Below are 17,771 nucleotides of genomic sequence, written 5' to 3'. Positions count from 1 at the left end.
TTTCCACTCAGAATTCATGATGGTATAAAGGTACATGATGATGATGAAAATAAGTAAGAGAAAACAAAGGCTTAGTCAAGGCATAGCAACAGTATAGGTAAAGGGGCTCTAGGTGTGTAGTCTGTATCAGCTGTTTCCTCAAAGACGATTGGGGTCCGGTGAAGCTTCAAGTGCTTGAACTATGATTATTTAGGACTAAATCACATTTAGCAACATATGAACTACAGAGAAAGAGAATTAATAACTTTAAAACGATTACAATTCACACGTTTTTTTGACAATAATTGACACTTGACACTGAACACCTGTGATAACAATAACATAACCAATGGCCGCCGTGCCGTAATGGCATTCGAACAGATCGTATTCGCGTATAAGCGTGTACCAATTTTAAAGGAAATCGCTTCGGCCAATTTTTATCTAGGGGGGGTTGAGATTTTGAAAATCCGACCAAAAATTCGAGATCCCCGTTGAAAAATACCCCCGCTAACCAATTTCCACAAAAATCCGATGAAAAATACCGCCTAAAACCTTATATTTCGTCTATAAGGCAGTGACGTCACGCAACAGGATTGAACCTGTTCGGCGCGAGGCGCGTAAACAACCGCGTATCTCCAATGTAATGCTATATGGAGAAATAACTTTTCGCTCTTGCGGGCGTCCTAAGCAGCGGATTTGAACGGGAATAATTTTAATCAACTCCTCGTTACAATAGCTAAACGTGTACCAATTTTAAAGGAAATCGCTTCGGCCAATTTTTATCTAGGGGGGGCAGAGTGAGTGGGAACAGCAGCTTTATATAGAGTAATAATAATAATATTGGAAAAATTTGAAAACATCCAAATACCCGCACGGCATTTTCCCTGTAGCGTTTAGTATTGAATACATTGATGGCCAAAGTGAGAAAACCCTTACCTCCGTTTGCGATGTTCCAGACTTCCCGTCATATTTTATTTTTTGCTTTAAAAAATTAGTCGACATAATTTCTTGAAAACGTCCCTGATTTTTTTCCTCTATTGTCAGAAAATTCTCTATACATTTTAAGCCATAAAATTGGCCCCTTTATCTCAGAAAAATTAAATTATGAGCGGAAATTTTGACACATCGCTATAGAGATTTGTGATTTTCTACTTTGGACCTCGAGATTTTTAATAGTTTGATAATAAATCCATTATATCTTAATGCTCTCTTCTTTTACTGCCTTATATGATCCTTATTTTATTAGGTGCCTCTGAAGTATGCGTCGATTTAATGAACTCAAGCTTATATGGCTAATTTGATATGGTTCCTCGGGGAAAACAGAACTAAGTAGAGTTCTTGCATATTTCCAGTTCTACCCCCTATGAGAAATACTAACTCTATAACCCTCTTATGAAATTTCTTGGCATAATTCGCATCAAGTGAAGCGATTGCAGAAATCCGCGATTTATTGATCACGCAATTTAAGATATTGCTTGGACTGCATTCTTGAATAAAAACCTTTCATTTCTGGTCAAATCTAGAAATGTCATTTTTGCCGCACGCCAAAGGTTGAATAGGTGATTTTAACAATGAGTCAGAAATAAAAGTCCCCCAAATTCTGCCGTGCTAAGGGAAAACACCGTATGTACATCCGAGAGTTGCCAAATTTCTTTTCTTCAAATATTGATTTTTGAAATAAATAATCAATATTTCTACTTGAAATTTTCTGATCATTTAGGTCATACTGCGAAGAAAATTCTCTGGAACATTGGGCGGAATGATTTTCACAAGTTTTCCTGAAAATTCGTATTTTACAAAAAGAAATTTGGCAACGTGCGAAGGTTCATACAGCGTACTTCCTCAGTGCGGCAGTGTTGCCTGATGCAGCCCACTTCACTGTCTCATACCTATACCCTTCTCGTTGAGTGTTGTAAATGAATGGAAAGAAGTGAACATCATATTCGGTTGAAACATCATTTTAATAAACTTTATTTTTAAGTACATTATTTTAATTTCTCAACAAAGAATTTTTTACATTGATAAAAGAGTTTTATTCGAAATTCAGACATTCTGTCAAAAGGTTGATAGAACCTGCTTATAATACACTTCGCCTCCCTCCCTTCAACTCCCCCCCCTCTCGTTATATTATATTCCTGCCCTTTTTGATGAAGGACTTATTTTTTTTATGTCTCGATTAGTAATTCCTCCCGCGAGTTTTTGCGACCTTTTGATTTGACACCAATGCTGCCGCGCTAAAAGTCTAGTTACACGATCAAATTGAGCCATCAATTGGGCCCTTCATTGGTCGCATCCTCATCTCAGGTCTTTTTCCACCAATCAGAGCTTCAATTTGATGGCTTAATTTGATCGTGTAACTGGACCATATCGACGGTGAAACTACCAAACCACGTATCTCGTTTGCGGTGTTTCAAAATCTACGTTCGCATTTTATTTTTTTGAAGTCGACCAAATCAATATCATTCTTTGAAATTTTCACAGAATTTTCTCCGCACAAAGAGGAAAAATCACAGAAATTTTCAAGACTAGACGTTAAGTAGTTTTTCATTTAAAAAATAAAGTATGGCAGGAAGTCTGCGACGTCGCAAACCGAGATACGTGGTTTGGTAGTTTCACCGTCGATATGGAGAAACACCGCATTGGCCGTCAGGTTTTGCCAAATTGCCTTCAGCAAATTGCCTCATTTTCAGGAGTAATTGTGAATATTTTTCCTCCAATTTCTCAGTTAATTATGTTTGTGATTTGATCTGAAGTGTATGAAAATGTCAGGATAAATATTCGTAACTCTCCTAAAAAATAAACATTTTATCGGAGGAAATTTGGCAACTTTTGAATGTTCATACGGCGTTCTTCCTCAGCACGTCGGAATGCGTGTTTTTTGACAAATTCATAGGTTCAGTCGCACTTTGAGATTTTTATTACTAGTTGAAGGACTACTACACAAGCGTGTGAATTTAAGCATTCTTATAGATATTTCCAGCTTTAGAATTTCACGTAGAAAATGATTCGCGTGATGAAAATTACTGAAATCAACTCCTGGTCACGATATTGACGTTTTTAGTTTACTTTGATTACGGGAATTTTGCTCTGCTTAAGTACAAGAAAAACCAAAGTCTATTAAAAAAAAAAAAAAACCACGCACTACCTACAACGGTTTTGGCAGGCGTCTTAATAAAGCAATTTTCCATCACCATCCTGTACTGCAGTACAGGATGGTACAGGATGGGACTAAACATGTTAAAAGTGTTAAAACGTGCGACAGCTGAGCTTAAGCACCAAGTTTGAGGTTGCGTTATTAACTTACCCACAGAGATCGTTGTAGTTGCGTTTGTTGCGCATCACGTAGACCTTTACTTTTTTCATGTTAAATTACTCTTAGCTAAAGGTTGATATCAGCAATCTTTGTTGTGGGAATCGTGTTTTAAGTGAAATTTATTTATGGAAACATGTATCAGAATGCTTTGAGTCCGCACCTTGTCAGTGGTCAATTCGGAAAAACTCTTTCTTGAAACGTAAGATTTAAATTAGCGGGTCATCAGCAGTTTCAACAGTCCAATCATCGATGAGATCAATGGTCATCGGGCCGCAGGCATCATTGATTAAGTTACCGATGACTCATCGGAAAAATAATTTGAAGAGTATAAGAACTATTAATTTTTCATGTTGTCTCGCGTCAAAATGTTTCGGCTCAACAAAGAAGAACTCGCCTATAAGTATATTTTATTTACAAAATCATGTCATTTCTTTCACATTATGATCTTCCTCTACATCTGACTCGCCACCTAAATAATTTTTGGCTTTTTGAACTAATCGGAAAGTTTCTAGAAATTCGTTCAGGTCAACAAGACCATCTTTATTGATATCCATGCTTTTGCACATATCCATCACTTCGTTCTGTGGGCTGTTCAGGTGCTCCCCGAGCAGTGAGCAAGCCTCTTCAAATTCTTCGAGAGAGATGAAACCTGTAAACAAAATCGAACAACTATTATTACGCGCAATAATTTTGCAAGAAGATTAAAACATCATGATATTCTGAAATTAAGAACCTAAATCTGATCTTTAAAATGAATGAATTGTAAAATCAAAAGGCTAGATAGAGCAGTTACAACAACCTGAACGTCCCAGGCACACTAGGTCAGTTTCCAGCCTGATGTACACTTTTTTGGTTTCAGGACATTCCGTCAACGATTTTTTGTCCGCGCACCTGTTTTTTCCGCAATAGTTTACGTCCACGCGAAGAATAAACAACAGTGACTTGGTCTAAGCGTTATATTTTAGTCCATATGTACAATTATATCGACAATATCAAAATGAGAAAATTGAGAGAGAAGGAAGTACTATTATGATTTTCTTTTTTTTTTTTTTTTTTTTTTTTTATAATGAAGATATTACTCCATTTTAAAAACATGTATATTTTTAAAACGTGGCAAATATTTGTAAAATTTTTCCTAGCGATGACATCGATATTAATCTCAATGAGTCGTACTTGGGTTGAAAGGAACTATACAAAATGAATAAAAGAGAAAAAAACCAAGAAGCACGCAATCCTTGGTTATAACCCATTTGTACATCGATCTTTTAGGGTCAAATACGTCCAATTTTGAGCGTTTGGTTGCGCGTACACCACGCTGCGGCACAATAAAAGTACAATATATAAAAGACAAAATTAAAGTGCTTTGGAAATCATTAAATTTGACACGAAAAAATTTAATATTTACGAAACACGCTTCTATTTTCCTTTAATACATCTTTTTTTTCATGAATTCAAATGAGAATAAACCATGCAGAGTGTGCAAACATGTCAAAAATTATGAGTTGAAAAAGCGCTGACTCCGTGAATTTAAATATTAAAGCCCAACACAGAGCGGAGCGGCGTGTTAGTTGCGCTAAACGCGCACCAGCGCCTACAAACCTAACGGGATACTTCACGCATTGCGCAATGCGTGAAGTATCCCTGTTAGGTTTGTAGGCGCCAATGCGCGTTTCGTGCCTCGGTGCGGCGCGGCGCACACTGGCGGGTAGTCACGCTTTTGCGGCAACAGTTCCTAACCGTTGAAATGCTTAACACACGGCAAGGAGTAGTTTGGAATGATCACTTGAGCTTTCTCGCGAAATCAATTTTATACGACGTATGTAAACGTAGCCAAACACTCCCCCCTGGCGTTTTCATACGTTCACATAATTTTTTGAGCAACTCGCACATGAAGTGGACTGCGATTAGGTAGAAACGATGTCGCATATGCCTTGAGATTTAATTGATCAATTACAAAATAGCGAATAGAAAGGAGTAACTTAAGTAAGTTCATTTGTCATGCTACAATTTTTTAAAACCATAAATTTTAGGTCTTGATCTGTTAGTAGGGTAAGGTAAGTGAATCGAAGGTATGCTCCTTTATCATAGACTATCCAAAAGTAACGAAACGCTCTGTTCCATTTGTTCCGTTTCGTTTCAGTCTCGGCCTGGGGATGGAAATAAATGGCGGTTTTCTTATTTGTCTTGTTCGTCCAATTTTTCCCGGCCAGAGGGAAATTGGACAAATGAGAGTCGGGTATGAAAATCTTTTCACTTTTTTGGACGTTCTTTCGTCGAATGCGGGCGCTTAAAAGAGAAGCGAGAGCGTCCTCTGGAAAGGTTGGGGAGATAGCTACTTCGGTCTCGACGACCATGCGGTTCTTTGATCTGTTGGCCAATGTCCCGCCAGAGTGGACAATGAGTCGGTATGAAATCTTTTGAATAGGAAGGCTATTCCCACATCAAGAAAATGCGTGCCACTATTGATTGTTTTTCTTTACAGTAAAATTGAGGATGACACAATATTGCAAGCAAAAATAATTATAGTTTCCGAGAATTTTCTTTTCACTATCATGAGCTTTTTGACACACGAGGCGTTGAATTAATCAACTCTTGATAGAGATCTTGCGTTTGAATCCGTTGTCTCTTTTCATTCAAAACTCCATTCGTAACAGTATTCCTCTTCCCTTTTTGTACTGTGGATCGAGTCAATCAGAGATAGGTCGGACATAGACATAGTTTACTAAGACTCCCAATTTTGATGTTTAATTCGGCACATTTTAAATTTTGAGGGATGCTCCTGGTAAAAAAGTTTACGAGAACACCAATGGAATCACTTTCGAAACTTCAAAGTTTTTTTTTATAAACGGAGTTATAAGCGCTGAAAGTTTCCAAATTTGGTTCGACCTTTCCTATCGACTCGGTCCATTGTTTCGTCGTCTGGGTAGTACCTACATGAAATCCACTGGCGATTTGCCAGACTTAGCCCGATCAGGCGCCAGTTTCTGCGCGTTCTCTTCGGATCAAGAAGACGTAAAAATTCAAAAAGGCCAGTAGTGCCACACAATTAAAACAAGAAAAGCTCCAGCATGATATGTGATCGTGAAAGGCTATGGAATATCACCCTGGAGGACAAAGAATTTGAAGTCATAAATTTTTTACCCTGCCATGAACGGGAGATAAAACAGGCGATAAAAGCGTAATAAAAGCGACGAGATTACCTGAATTATCTTTGTCTATAATTCTGAAGATTGCCTCCAAACTCGATTTGTTGCCGTACAACGTCTCTACTACAGTCAGAGACCCATCCTGTAAAGATAGAGGAAGAAATATGTATGAATGGAAAACAAGAGCGGCACAATGGAATAAATGCGCCTACCAATCATATCGTGTCGAGTGTTTTTTTTTTTCCTCCCTTGTGCTCATTATACTTACAAGCACTAACCGACATACTTACCAACCTATCAACATATCGACGCGATGCAAAAGCATAATTTAACTATCAGGGGCCAAATTTTTTCGTCTCTTTCACATGGAGGTGCAACATCCTCCGACGAGTCCAAACCGCACCACCCCAATCAGATGCGCTAAGCCGAACTTAAGTGCAGTCAGAGGCGAATGCAGCAATTCGGCAACAATGGATTTCCTCCATTTAAACATATGCCAAATAATCGATTCTTGTAAGAGCTCCTGGCCCCTCCGAAAATCGATACATTTCCATAGGTTTAAATGGAGAAAAGACAATGTCGCCAATTTGCTGGATCCTCCAATGAGAGCAGTCGAGTGTCGAGACTCGTCCTAAGTATATGTCGCAGGCAATTAGCAATCGCCGGCAATTTGCAAGCTCCGTACTTGTCAATTCGTCAAATTGCAATTAAGTGACATCGATGTAGTAAAGGTTTCTTTAGCAAAGAGATGCAAGGCACGACCTCAGCTTGGAACGCCTTCAAATCCAGCGATACTCTCAGCTTTGCCGCAGCGTTAGTTTAGTTGCTTAACCAAACCAAACCCAACGTAGATTATTGATTACATTTCACGAACTCGCGAGTGTGCTAGCTGGTACCATGCATTCAAGAAGAAGGGGATGACGTATGTTTGAATTCAAAGCATAGTAATCACTACTTCCTATCTCGTTTTTACTTTTTTCACTTTAAATTTTTTTAATTTGTTGATTCACCACGAATAGATTGCAATTTGCCGGCGATTGCTCATTGCCTGCGACATATATTTAAGTACGGTGGAACCAACAAAAATCGGCCCTTGTGCTACCGTTTGCCAGATTTTACAGTAAGATAAAGATCAGATAACGATGTTTCACGAAAATCAAATTTTGAGGGATGTTTTCATATTTTCAGGGTACTTTTTCGAAATTGGAATGCAGTACTTTCTCTCTATAACTAGAACTAAAGGGACCGGCCGAATTCCTCGATATAGAGAGATTCTCGTTATAACGATAACAGGTATTTAATATAGGAAGTTCAAGGGACCGACCGATTTCCCCGTTACAGAGAGATTCTCATTATAACGATAGTCTTTACAAAGAGGAAGCACTGTATTTCTAACTCAGGCAATTTTTTAAATTATTTTCAGGGAAAGAGCCGAGTCTTACTTCCATTCATCGTTTCAATTGGTACTTTTTTATGGACGTTTATGTGGTGTCTATTTGAATATAAAGTCGTGTAATTACTTCAATTTTTAGTTACACATTTTTCTGATACGACTTTTATATTCCACGGCCAAGAAAAATTCTAAGAAATGGATCAAAATACGCTAGTATTTTTCAACTAAATTCAATTCCAAAGCGTTTCAAACTGGAAAAAAAAAAAATTAATCAATTGTCTTACATTTTTTATATCAAGCAGCATCCAATTTATTTATCCAAATTTATCCAATTTTTCATCCAATTTCTTATATTCCTTTTTTATTCAATCAAAATAGAAATCTATTTAATTTTACTTTTTTCTCCTACATTATAGGCGAGATCCTTCATTCGCTGCACAAAGCACGTTTACTATTTCTGACTCACCCATTAAAGCACCTATCTGCATATGAAAACTAATTACACGCGCGTTGTTACAATAATTAACGAGAAATATCAGTTTTCTATCGCAAAATATATAGTCCAATATCAACACCAAACCGTCACATATCCCAAACGAATCCTCGTCTATGCGTAAAATCAAGCTAAAACTATCCCAGCTCAAAAACAACGACTCTTAAGATTATGGCCTCGAATCAACTTGATCCCGGTAACTTTTACGTTTCTTTCCGGTTGTTTTTAGGTCGCAACTTTTCGGCCGTCTCCGCTAGGCAGAAATCACCGAAGACGTAAAGGGAAAAGGAGATAAAAGTGGGTGGCGTCATGAAGCTTATCATTGATATCATCGGAGGAAGACCGAATCCGACGAGGTTAAAACCAAGCAACCCCACTTTTTGATGAGCCCTGAACTCCATTAGAATGCGTGCATTTTAGGGTCCATCGGATGGAACACGTGTGCGGTTTGAAGATCGACCGATTCGGATAATGTAGCCATTCGGCGGTGACGGACCATGAACAATACTCGAAATCCTCTTGCGCGAGCAAATAGGAAATTGGGTCATATAATGAGAAATTTGACAACATGGTTGTCGTTGCCGATTTGTATAGGGCTCATAAAATCCGTTACGAGGCGTGAAGCGGGGCCTGCGGCGTTGCCTTTTTTCGTGATAAATTCCCGTTTTTACGAATAAAAGGGGTGTAAGGAGTCAAGAGAGGTTGGAGGAAAAATTCGTGTACATGCTCGAGTAAACGCGTGAGTGATCGGCTATCGATATTTCCCCATTTGAAGCTGTGGTGAAGAATCGATTATTAAGGTGTTCGTTGCGAACACTCTGTTTACCGATATTTTTCCATAGGTTTCAATGACAGGTCAATCGATCTATTGCAAAGCACGCCACGCCACTGGGGATAGTATCATTCGGGGCGGTGGAAGCCCAAAAAGTTTAAGGGCGTTGCATCGTTGGCGGAGGGTGTATTCTCGTTTTTTATTATACGACGTGTTTTCAGGTCATTTGTTTCTTTCCGGGATACGGGGATAAGAGTACGTTGTATTTTTGGATTGTTCTAGGGAGAAATGGGAGGTTCTCCGTATGATATTGGTATCTTTTCCATGGAGCGTTTTAAATCCTTTGTCGACGGGTAACTGTAAAAGCGCGTATCTTTTTTGCGGTGTTTCAAAATCTCCGCTCTCGTCTTATTTCATCGAAGATGAAAGAACCAATAGTATTGTTTGAAATTTGCGAAGAATATTCTTCACCGAGAGAGGAAAACTGAGGAAAGTTTTCAAGAAATGACGTTGAGTATTTGTACTTCCTTTGCCATTTAAAGCATTAATTATGACAGGAAGTCTTCGGAGTCACACACCAATAAACTCGTTTTTAAGTTTCACCTTCGATATTTTTCAGGAGTAAGTGTTGACTTTTAATTTAAATCTTCTGAACCATTTTTGGTGTAAAAATTCTTATAATTTTTTAATATTTTTTCTCTTGTATTGACGTTTTTTTTAAGGGCTGTGCCCTTTTTATTTGCCTGATTTTATGGTTCTTTTGACAAATGCCTTTTGACTGAATCTCTTTCAGAGAGAATTATAAGACAGAAGTGCGATTTTTTTCTTTCGGCATGAAATGCCTGGAATTAAATAATTTGAGATCTTGGGTTGGATATATTGTGTCAAAACTTAGTGCTAATATTGCGTCTCGTAAACGTGAGCTTAATTTTTCTCCGACAGGAGATGTTCAATTTTTACGTGACACAGCAACCGTGACGTAATCGTATGGTATCAGTATTCGCATGTTTCTTTCTTCCGTTTTTCAAGGCGCCTTCAAATAATGATGATACTCCGCAACACACCGGAGTTCGAATAGTGGTATCACGGAGACTTGTTTGTGGGACATGATATGGAATGCGCAAATCGAATTGCGTTATGAGCAGCAAGAAACTGTCAATAAGTTTCTTGGGAGACCCATAATTTGAACTTACTTATAGGTATCTTTACACCTTGAAGTGCGCCACATTGGAATTGGTTCTACTTGATTTTATACGAAAACGCCGAATAGTTCGATGTGAAACAGTAGAAGAAAAGAGTCTAACAGTGTGAGAATAAATTGTGTCAAGGAACTAGCAATAAGTCTAATACGTACTGAATTCAATCGGAAGGAACACATTATTTGGCCACACAAGTCACAATACGGAAAAAAGGACTTAGGACCAAATTTGATAAAACTACATTTGATTTTGATTGTATATTTTCTCCTGTCAAAAATTCAAAGTCGATAAAACATGTAATTTGAAATCAGGCTTTGCACTTTATCTGTAAATTGAGGCTCCTCTAGTTTGGTTTCGGTTTCATTCGATTGTGGTATGCTTCGTTCATAGAAGCGGGAAAACCTCATTTGTGAACATTACACGACCAACAAACGCAAGAGCAAAAATCCCTCAATTCAAAGGTTTTTAATTTTGGTCATAGAGAAAGAAAAGTTACGGAAGAAACGACGACAAAACTGTTGTATCAAATTTTGCCACGACGTAAAAGTCATGTTTTTATTTTTAGGAGATAAAAAATTGTTAAAAATCACTACTGATGATTTCATTAAGTATTTTAAATTTTGTTTATAAAACACTACACTGCAGCTAAATTTATTGGCAATTACAGTGATATGGGTCAAGGCAGCAATTCAAATACATAGGGTAAGAATGAGTCGATTTTCAATCGAACAACCGAGATTTTTACATTTCAAATTACATTAAAATAATCTTTGAACTTCATTTAATGGTCGTCGTTTTAATTGTAAAAATAAGAAAAAAGTTTATAATAAAATTCTTGCTCGTAATTTTAAAATTTGGCGAATCGAAAGCAAAACGTCTTGACATATTCATCCAATTTCTATGTCTTCAAAGTTGTTGCAATCTATTAATCACATAACTCACTTTCGAATAGTTTAAGTATTATATCTGGACTTTTGTGGGGGTGGGGATGGGAAAATAAATAAGAAAATAATATATTATAATATAGAAACTTTTCATAGACCAAAGTATATTTGTGGAACTCTGAACGTAAAAGCGGTATCACCTTCAAAAGTTTTTGAGAATTTTAAAATGATCTTGCGGCTAAAACGTACACAAATCGCGTATCAAATTTTGCAGTTGACGTCAACGAAAGACGGAACGTCAATAAAAGTACGTCATCCGTTCCTCTGTATTTACAAAAAAGGTAATTGCAGTTGTTGGGAGCTCCCGCTGCGGCGCACAGTGGATCGAGTCAATTATAGAGGTCGGACATGAAATTTTTTACTGAGACTGCAAATTTTTATGTTAAGTTCGTCACATTTCACATTCCAAGGGGTGCATTTCGAAGTAAATTTCACGAGGAAACCAATGAAACCACTTTTAGGACCTCAAAATTTTGTATAAACGGTGTTATAAGCGTTTAAAGTTTCCAAATTATGTCCGACCTCTCCTATTGACTCGATCCAACGTGCGGCTTGCAGGTTCCGTCCGTCCGTCGTGAAACGAACAAAATATTATTTAATTTGCACGCCGATCCATTTAAATGCGATTACAATAAGGTCAACCTCTATGAAACATTCGATAGCATTCATTATCCTGGGCGGGCAGGGGCTGCAGCAAAAAAGGTGATTCATTTCTATTCACTGTGAAATTCAGATTTATAACTATATCTGTTCGTGAAAGCATTATTTTCGCTCCGCATAAAGCGAAGCGACTTCGGCGGGGCGAAATATTTATGAATGTTCGTTATAATAATTGGCCTGACGTGACATTACTCCGAATGAGTTATTCTACGGACGTCCTTTGACATGTAAACTATAGACGTTTCAGCATCGCGAAAGCACTTTTGAATAAAAATCAAACAGCACCTAGAACAAAGCCGCGAATAATTATCGGGAACGGAACGGAGGTTATATTTTTGTATTCTTTCATTTCTCCAATCCTACGTCATCTTGTTTTTTCCTTTTACTTTATTTGCTATTTTTTCAACGAAAAATGTAACACTTATCATTTCCATATACTTAGCGTCCGTCCAATCCAGATTTTAAGTTCGATAGCTGTTATCAAAAATCCTCTTTTAAGTTGTAAAGTTTTATAAGTCATCCGTGATTTTGAAGTTATGGTTTTTATTATAGTTTTGACTCGTTTTCTCACATTCAAAAAAGACTGAGAATTTTGTGGAAACAGAGAGGCAGAGAGGATCAAAGAAGAAAGGAGAGGAATTAGAGGAAGTATTTAACTTTAATATTTTAGTCTGGTTTGGATGAGTTGAAAAAGGCAACAGCCAAGGTGTTACATAGTGAATTTCTTTGCATCGGTCTTTTTAGGTATTAGGCCCATCCTCAGTCGCTAAAATTTACCAAAGCATTCTTTACAGATCATGCGTCAACACTAAATCAACAATCACTAACGAAATCATAATAAAATTTATCATGAAAAAGAAGAAAAAAAAAATTGATTGTTTAAATGTACAGAAAGAGATACGCAAAAGAATATTCTAAGTTTTCGAATAAGCACCGCTCAGGTTGTTGATAATTCGGTGTGAAGGACAAAGGGAAGTAATTGACTGAAACTCTTATGCTTTTTAGTCACCTAAAAATAGAAAAAAAACTCAAAATAGTATTTGGCGTCTTTAAGGCATTCCAAAATGTCACTTTGTTGTAGGTTTAAAATTTTGAAAAAAAATTCGAAACTTGACAACGCGAGGGGTATAAGACGTTAAAATCAAGTAAGGGGAGGAGGGTGGGAGGAGGAGCGAAAAGCTAGGCTCCGAGGCGATTGAGAGATGGGAGTGTGAGAAAAGGTCACTTACGCATTGTTTCCACGGAATGTCTTCTTGGAATGTGCTTTTGTAATTGACTTTTCCGCTACCCTTAGGGTCGAGCGTAACCAACTTATCCCTGAGCAATCTCCACGGCAAGTTGAGTCCGGTCGTGTTGTCCATCGCGCGGCACCAATCGGCCACTGTTATGAGACCTGAGGGCAAAAAAGTCATCGAACCGGCCGTATTAGCTCAAGGAATGGACCACTAGGCACTGTCTGAACAAGAAATTACACTGAGAAATAAATCTTTATGAGAAAAAAATCGTGTATTTACTAAGAAAAGGGTAAAATTACCAAGAATTCTATTTGGTTCTATTTGATCCCAGTTTTTTCTTGGTAAAATTACCATTTATGGAATTGGTAATTTTACCGAGAAATCTCGGTAAAAAGATTGAACTTTCTCGGTAATTTTACTGGATCTTGATAAAAACGCCAATATTTTTTATCGACTGTGGTAGAATTACCGAGATAAAATGGCAAAGTTACCGGGGATTGATTACCAATAAAAGTGGTATTCTTACCTGAAAAAACGGTAAAAATACCGGTTTTTAGGTAAGCTCACCAGTCTGTCTTGGTAAAATTACCAATAATTGGTAAAAAAGTGGATAGTAAAGGTACCAACGGACCTTGGTAAAAACGCCGAGAATTTTTTTTCAGTGTAACATCAAATAAATTCTCCTCTAAATCTTTCATAGAAAACAGATCAAATTTAGAACTTGTTTCTCAAATTTTTGATGGGGTTTTTGAAAAGAACAGCCGTTCCAGAGAGAAAATTACATAAGAACTACGATAAGCGCATCTAAAAAGTCAGAAATTCACTTCGAACTTCACAAGATGCGCGAACACGAAAATTGTGCACATTTTTTAGCTTTCTGCCTCAGTTCAGGCAATATGTATACTACGACAAAGGCATGATTTGACAAAATCGTCATTTCTTTGACGTAAGGACAAATCTCAATTTTCCCGTGAGCCACGTCGACCTTAAAACTCCATGCTTTAAAGGGCTCACGTGGAGATTGAGATGTACGCCCTGACATCAAAGGAGCGACGGATGAGTCACTCCGGTTTCGTGAGGTTAGAATTGGCAAACAGATCTGACATGAGCTCTATAGGTAAGCATTTTCAAAAGTCCATTTGTACATTGATCCGTTCAAAATCGACTTTCGATCATTTTCCGTGAATGATGGCTTTTCCTAAAATATTCTCTCGCGATAGGAGAGTTATGCTTCTCGCCGGAACTAGGAACAGACCCGAGTAAAAAATTACACGCCGCACGGTGGATCACATCAATAAAGAAGTCGGATAAAATTCGGAAACTTTAAAAGCTCATCACTCAGCTCATATAAAACTTTGAGATTTAAAAAGTGGTTCATTGGATTCCTCGTGAAATTGCCTCTTAGAAGCACCCCTTGAAATTTAAAATGTGACGAATTAAACAAAAAAATTTGCAGTTTTAGTCGAAAATTTCATGCCCAACCTCTCTGATTGACTTGATCCACTGTGTGGCGGGAAGAAGGGTCGAATCCTACCAAATCGCTGATTAATTAATGCAAATTATGTTGTCATAAATTGAATCTGTGACCCTCTTAGGGGACAAAAATATTAGCAAAACAGAGTGCTAATTGGATTGCATTTTGCAAAAAGGAACCACTAGCATTGCAATGTTGCTAAGATTGTGCAACTTCTTTTGTCTTGGAGGAAAAACCCGATTATCCATTAATAGTTTCTATTTTACTCGCTAAAAACTGTAAATTTAAGACAAAAATTACCATCTAAATTTTATAGTTTTTCACGATTTCCGCAATTTTATTGCAAAAGATGAAGTTGCACAATCTTAGCATCATTGCAATGCTAGTGGTTCCTTTTTGCAAAATGCAATCCAATTCATCATGACATCGTTAAATTGTGAGGCATTGCGGAGTAATAATATTCTTGTGCGCGCCGTTTTTCGCCCAAATTTTCTTCTCAGCCTTTGATTCCTCGTAAACAAAAGCAGGGGCTTGGCGTGCTTTGCGACTGAGAAAAAAAGTCGCTCGGATCTAGAGTCGAGACTCTTAAAAACATCGACAAGAAAAAATACTCTTGATTCAATCGGATTTTTGCATTCGGAACTCCGCATAAATCAAGATGCTTGGCTCTTCGATTCAAGGAAAAATCCTATTGAATCAAGGGTATCTTTTTTTTCAACGTTATTATACGAGTCTGGACTCTAGATCCAAGCGACTTATTTTTCCAGTGATCGATTGTTCTACCCTTTAAACATATCGACGGTGTAAGTCGGCAATCACAGGACTCGGATATTGCGACGTCGCAGACTTCCAGTCATACTTTATTTTTTAAACAGAAAACTATTCAACGGCAATTCTTTAAAACGGCCGTGATTTTTCTTTTCTTTACGAAGAAAATTCTGCGAAAACTTCAAGGAATGATGTCAATTTGTTCTTCTTTGAAAAATAAAATAGAGAGATTTTCAGACACCGCAAACGAGTTATGTGATTGCCGACTCACACCGTCGGTATGATAAAAGATCGACTATCAGGGTGTTGCAACGAATGCTTTAAATGACGACGAATGGCTTAAAAATAGATTTTTTCCCATAGATTTAAATGGAAAAAATATTAATAGTCGGTATTCCACGCCTCCAGGGCGGGATTTACCAATAAGTTACATAGGCTGTAGCCTAGGGCGCAACATTCTGAGGGGCGCAAAATTGTTGAGAATTTATTTTTTGTTTATAAATTTAACGAGTCTTTCGTTACTTTTTATTTTCCAAAACCAACTTGCAAACGTAAACGTACCTCAAAACTGTTTAAAATCGTGTTTTTTTTAATGGTGAATTCGAACATTTTCCTGACACCTAACATCCTCCTTCTGATCTAGAGGAGAGGGGCGTCTAGGAGAACCCTCCCCCCTCCCCCCTCCCCCCTCCTGCACGCCTCGCCACTAATAGGAAACACTCTCATCAAAAACCCTTATCTATTCTCGCTCCACCGTGCGCCGCAAAAAAGTTATCAGCGGGAGAAAGTTGGCGAAGTTGAGGCGAAAAATCAGTCTGCGTGTGGTCGCGGTCGGGCTCAACGTTTTACGAGAGTTTAGAGTTGGCCCGGATTGAAAACTAAGCGGTTTAATTGAGAGTTACTTGAGGCAACCCCAGCAGGTGAGCGCCTTTGACATTCTTGCGTGGAGCGCCCTACCCTCGCCGGCGACTCTTTGTAATGAACTTTCGGCATGGAGCGACCCAATTACGGCCTCATCAAAGTTGTTCCCCGACCTCGTCAAAACTTTCGACCTGATGGACCTAATTGCCCGTTGAAGGGCTATCATGGAGGGTCCGCGGGGGAAATTCCACTGTGAACCTCTGTCAAACAAAACGCTCGGATCCAAAATCATATCTGTGCCAAAACTCAGAAAAGCGCTGAATGTTTCAGACGTTTTGATCTAATTTTATTCATTTACTGGGGGGCTGACCGCTTGACCGCTGCGCGGCTCAATCCTCGAGTTAGGTTATCGGCGACCGTACTGATGATTGTGTGGAGAATTGATTCATTCATTTTCTGGAATTTTTAGATGTGTGGAAAAAAAATCTCATTGAAAATTTTCAAAGTCTCCTCCAGAGATGCGCAAACTTCCCGACCACCCGACCGGCCCGCCCAGTTTGGTGGTTGCATGAAATGGAAGAGGGCTGCCAGTCCGGCAAAACGGGATAATCTCGGTAATCAGATAATACGGCGTTTCAGCGGGTAGAAGTCCGATCTTTTGGGTAAAAGTTTATAATTTCTTTGTATTCATGAAAAAGCGATCATAAGGTTTGGCGAAAAAAAGGAAAGGTTGATCGACTTTGAAGGAACGCTCGGAACTTTTTGGACCCCTAGCGGTTGATGGTTGAAAATGACAGACAAAGCTGTATAGCCGAAGAAGAAAAAAGAGAAACGGAGCGATCCAATTGGTTGAGACAGGTAGTTGCAATGGACAAAAGAGCTAGTAATCGACTAGCAGACGGTAACCCACGAAAGACATATTATTGGATTGCATTACGCAAAAAGGAACCAAGAGAATTCCAATGATTACAGAATTGTGCAACTTCTTGGCAATAAAGGTATTAAAATCATGCAAAAAATTAAATTTACAAAGGTAGCCTTTGTCTTAAATAAATAGTTTATTATTTGGAGCAAAGATAAGTTTTGTTTAGATGATCAGCAGTTTATACTTGCAAGGTGAAAAAAGTTGCACAATGTTAAAAATATTGGAATGTTCTTAGTTCCTTTTTGCAAAATGCAATCCTATTAGTCCATCATTTTCTCCCTTAGTCTCTCAGAAAGTCCCGTTTCAACGAATAGGATCGCTCTATTTTCTGTTTGTCCTCTTTGTCTTCCGCTCTAACCATCAATTCCAATAAGTAGTCCGTAAGTTTCCTTCATAAAAGTGTGTATGGTATATCGATGGTGTAGGTCGGCAATCACATAACTCGGTCACAACACGGGGGCCCACTTGCTCTAACTGAGAGCCCATCACTCATCGAAGACTGCGGAACCGCCTTCAACTGGGAGAGAAGGCAAAATGGACTCCCGGGAGTTCGAATAGTGGTATCTTTAAAAGATGTATTTTAATTAAAACGAGTAGGGCTCAGAAGTT

The 17,771-nt window shown here is 38.2% G+C and overlaps 1 protein-coding gene across 1 annotated transcript in view; it reads right to left on the bottom strand.

Annotated features, from left to right (window-relative positions):
* Window positions 1-1,927: 1,927 nt before the first annotated feature.
* rdgC (retinal degeneration C) overlaps window positions 1,928-17,771 on the bottom strand; it is a 216,045-nt gene continuing 200,201 nt past the window's right edge. Inside the window, exons 16-18 of the mRNA XM_072301513.1 lie at window positions 13,129-13,292; window positions 6,493-6,580; window positions 1,928-3,941 (exon numbers count right to left, since the gene is read on the bottom strand). Coding sequence (XP_072157614.1) covers window positions 3,712-3,941; window positions 6,493-6,580; window positions 13,129-13,292 — 482 coding nt within the window. The 3' untranslated portion in view covers window positions 1,928-3,711. The remainder of the gene's footprint in view (window positions 3,942-6,492; window positions 6,581-13,128; window positions 13,293-17,771) is intronic.

This window comes from Bemisia tabaci, chromosome 6 (genome assembly GCF_918797505.1).
Source record: "Bemisia tabaci chromosome 6, PGI_BMITA_v3".
NCBI lineage: Eukaryota > Metazoa > Arthropoda > Insecta > Hemiptera > Aleyrodidae > Bemisia > Bemisia tabaci.
The sequence above is the reverse complement of the archived record's forward strand: the minus strand, read 5'-3'. Positions and strand labels throughout refer to the sequence as shown.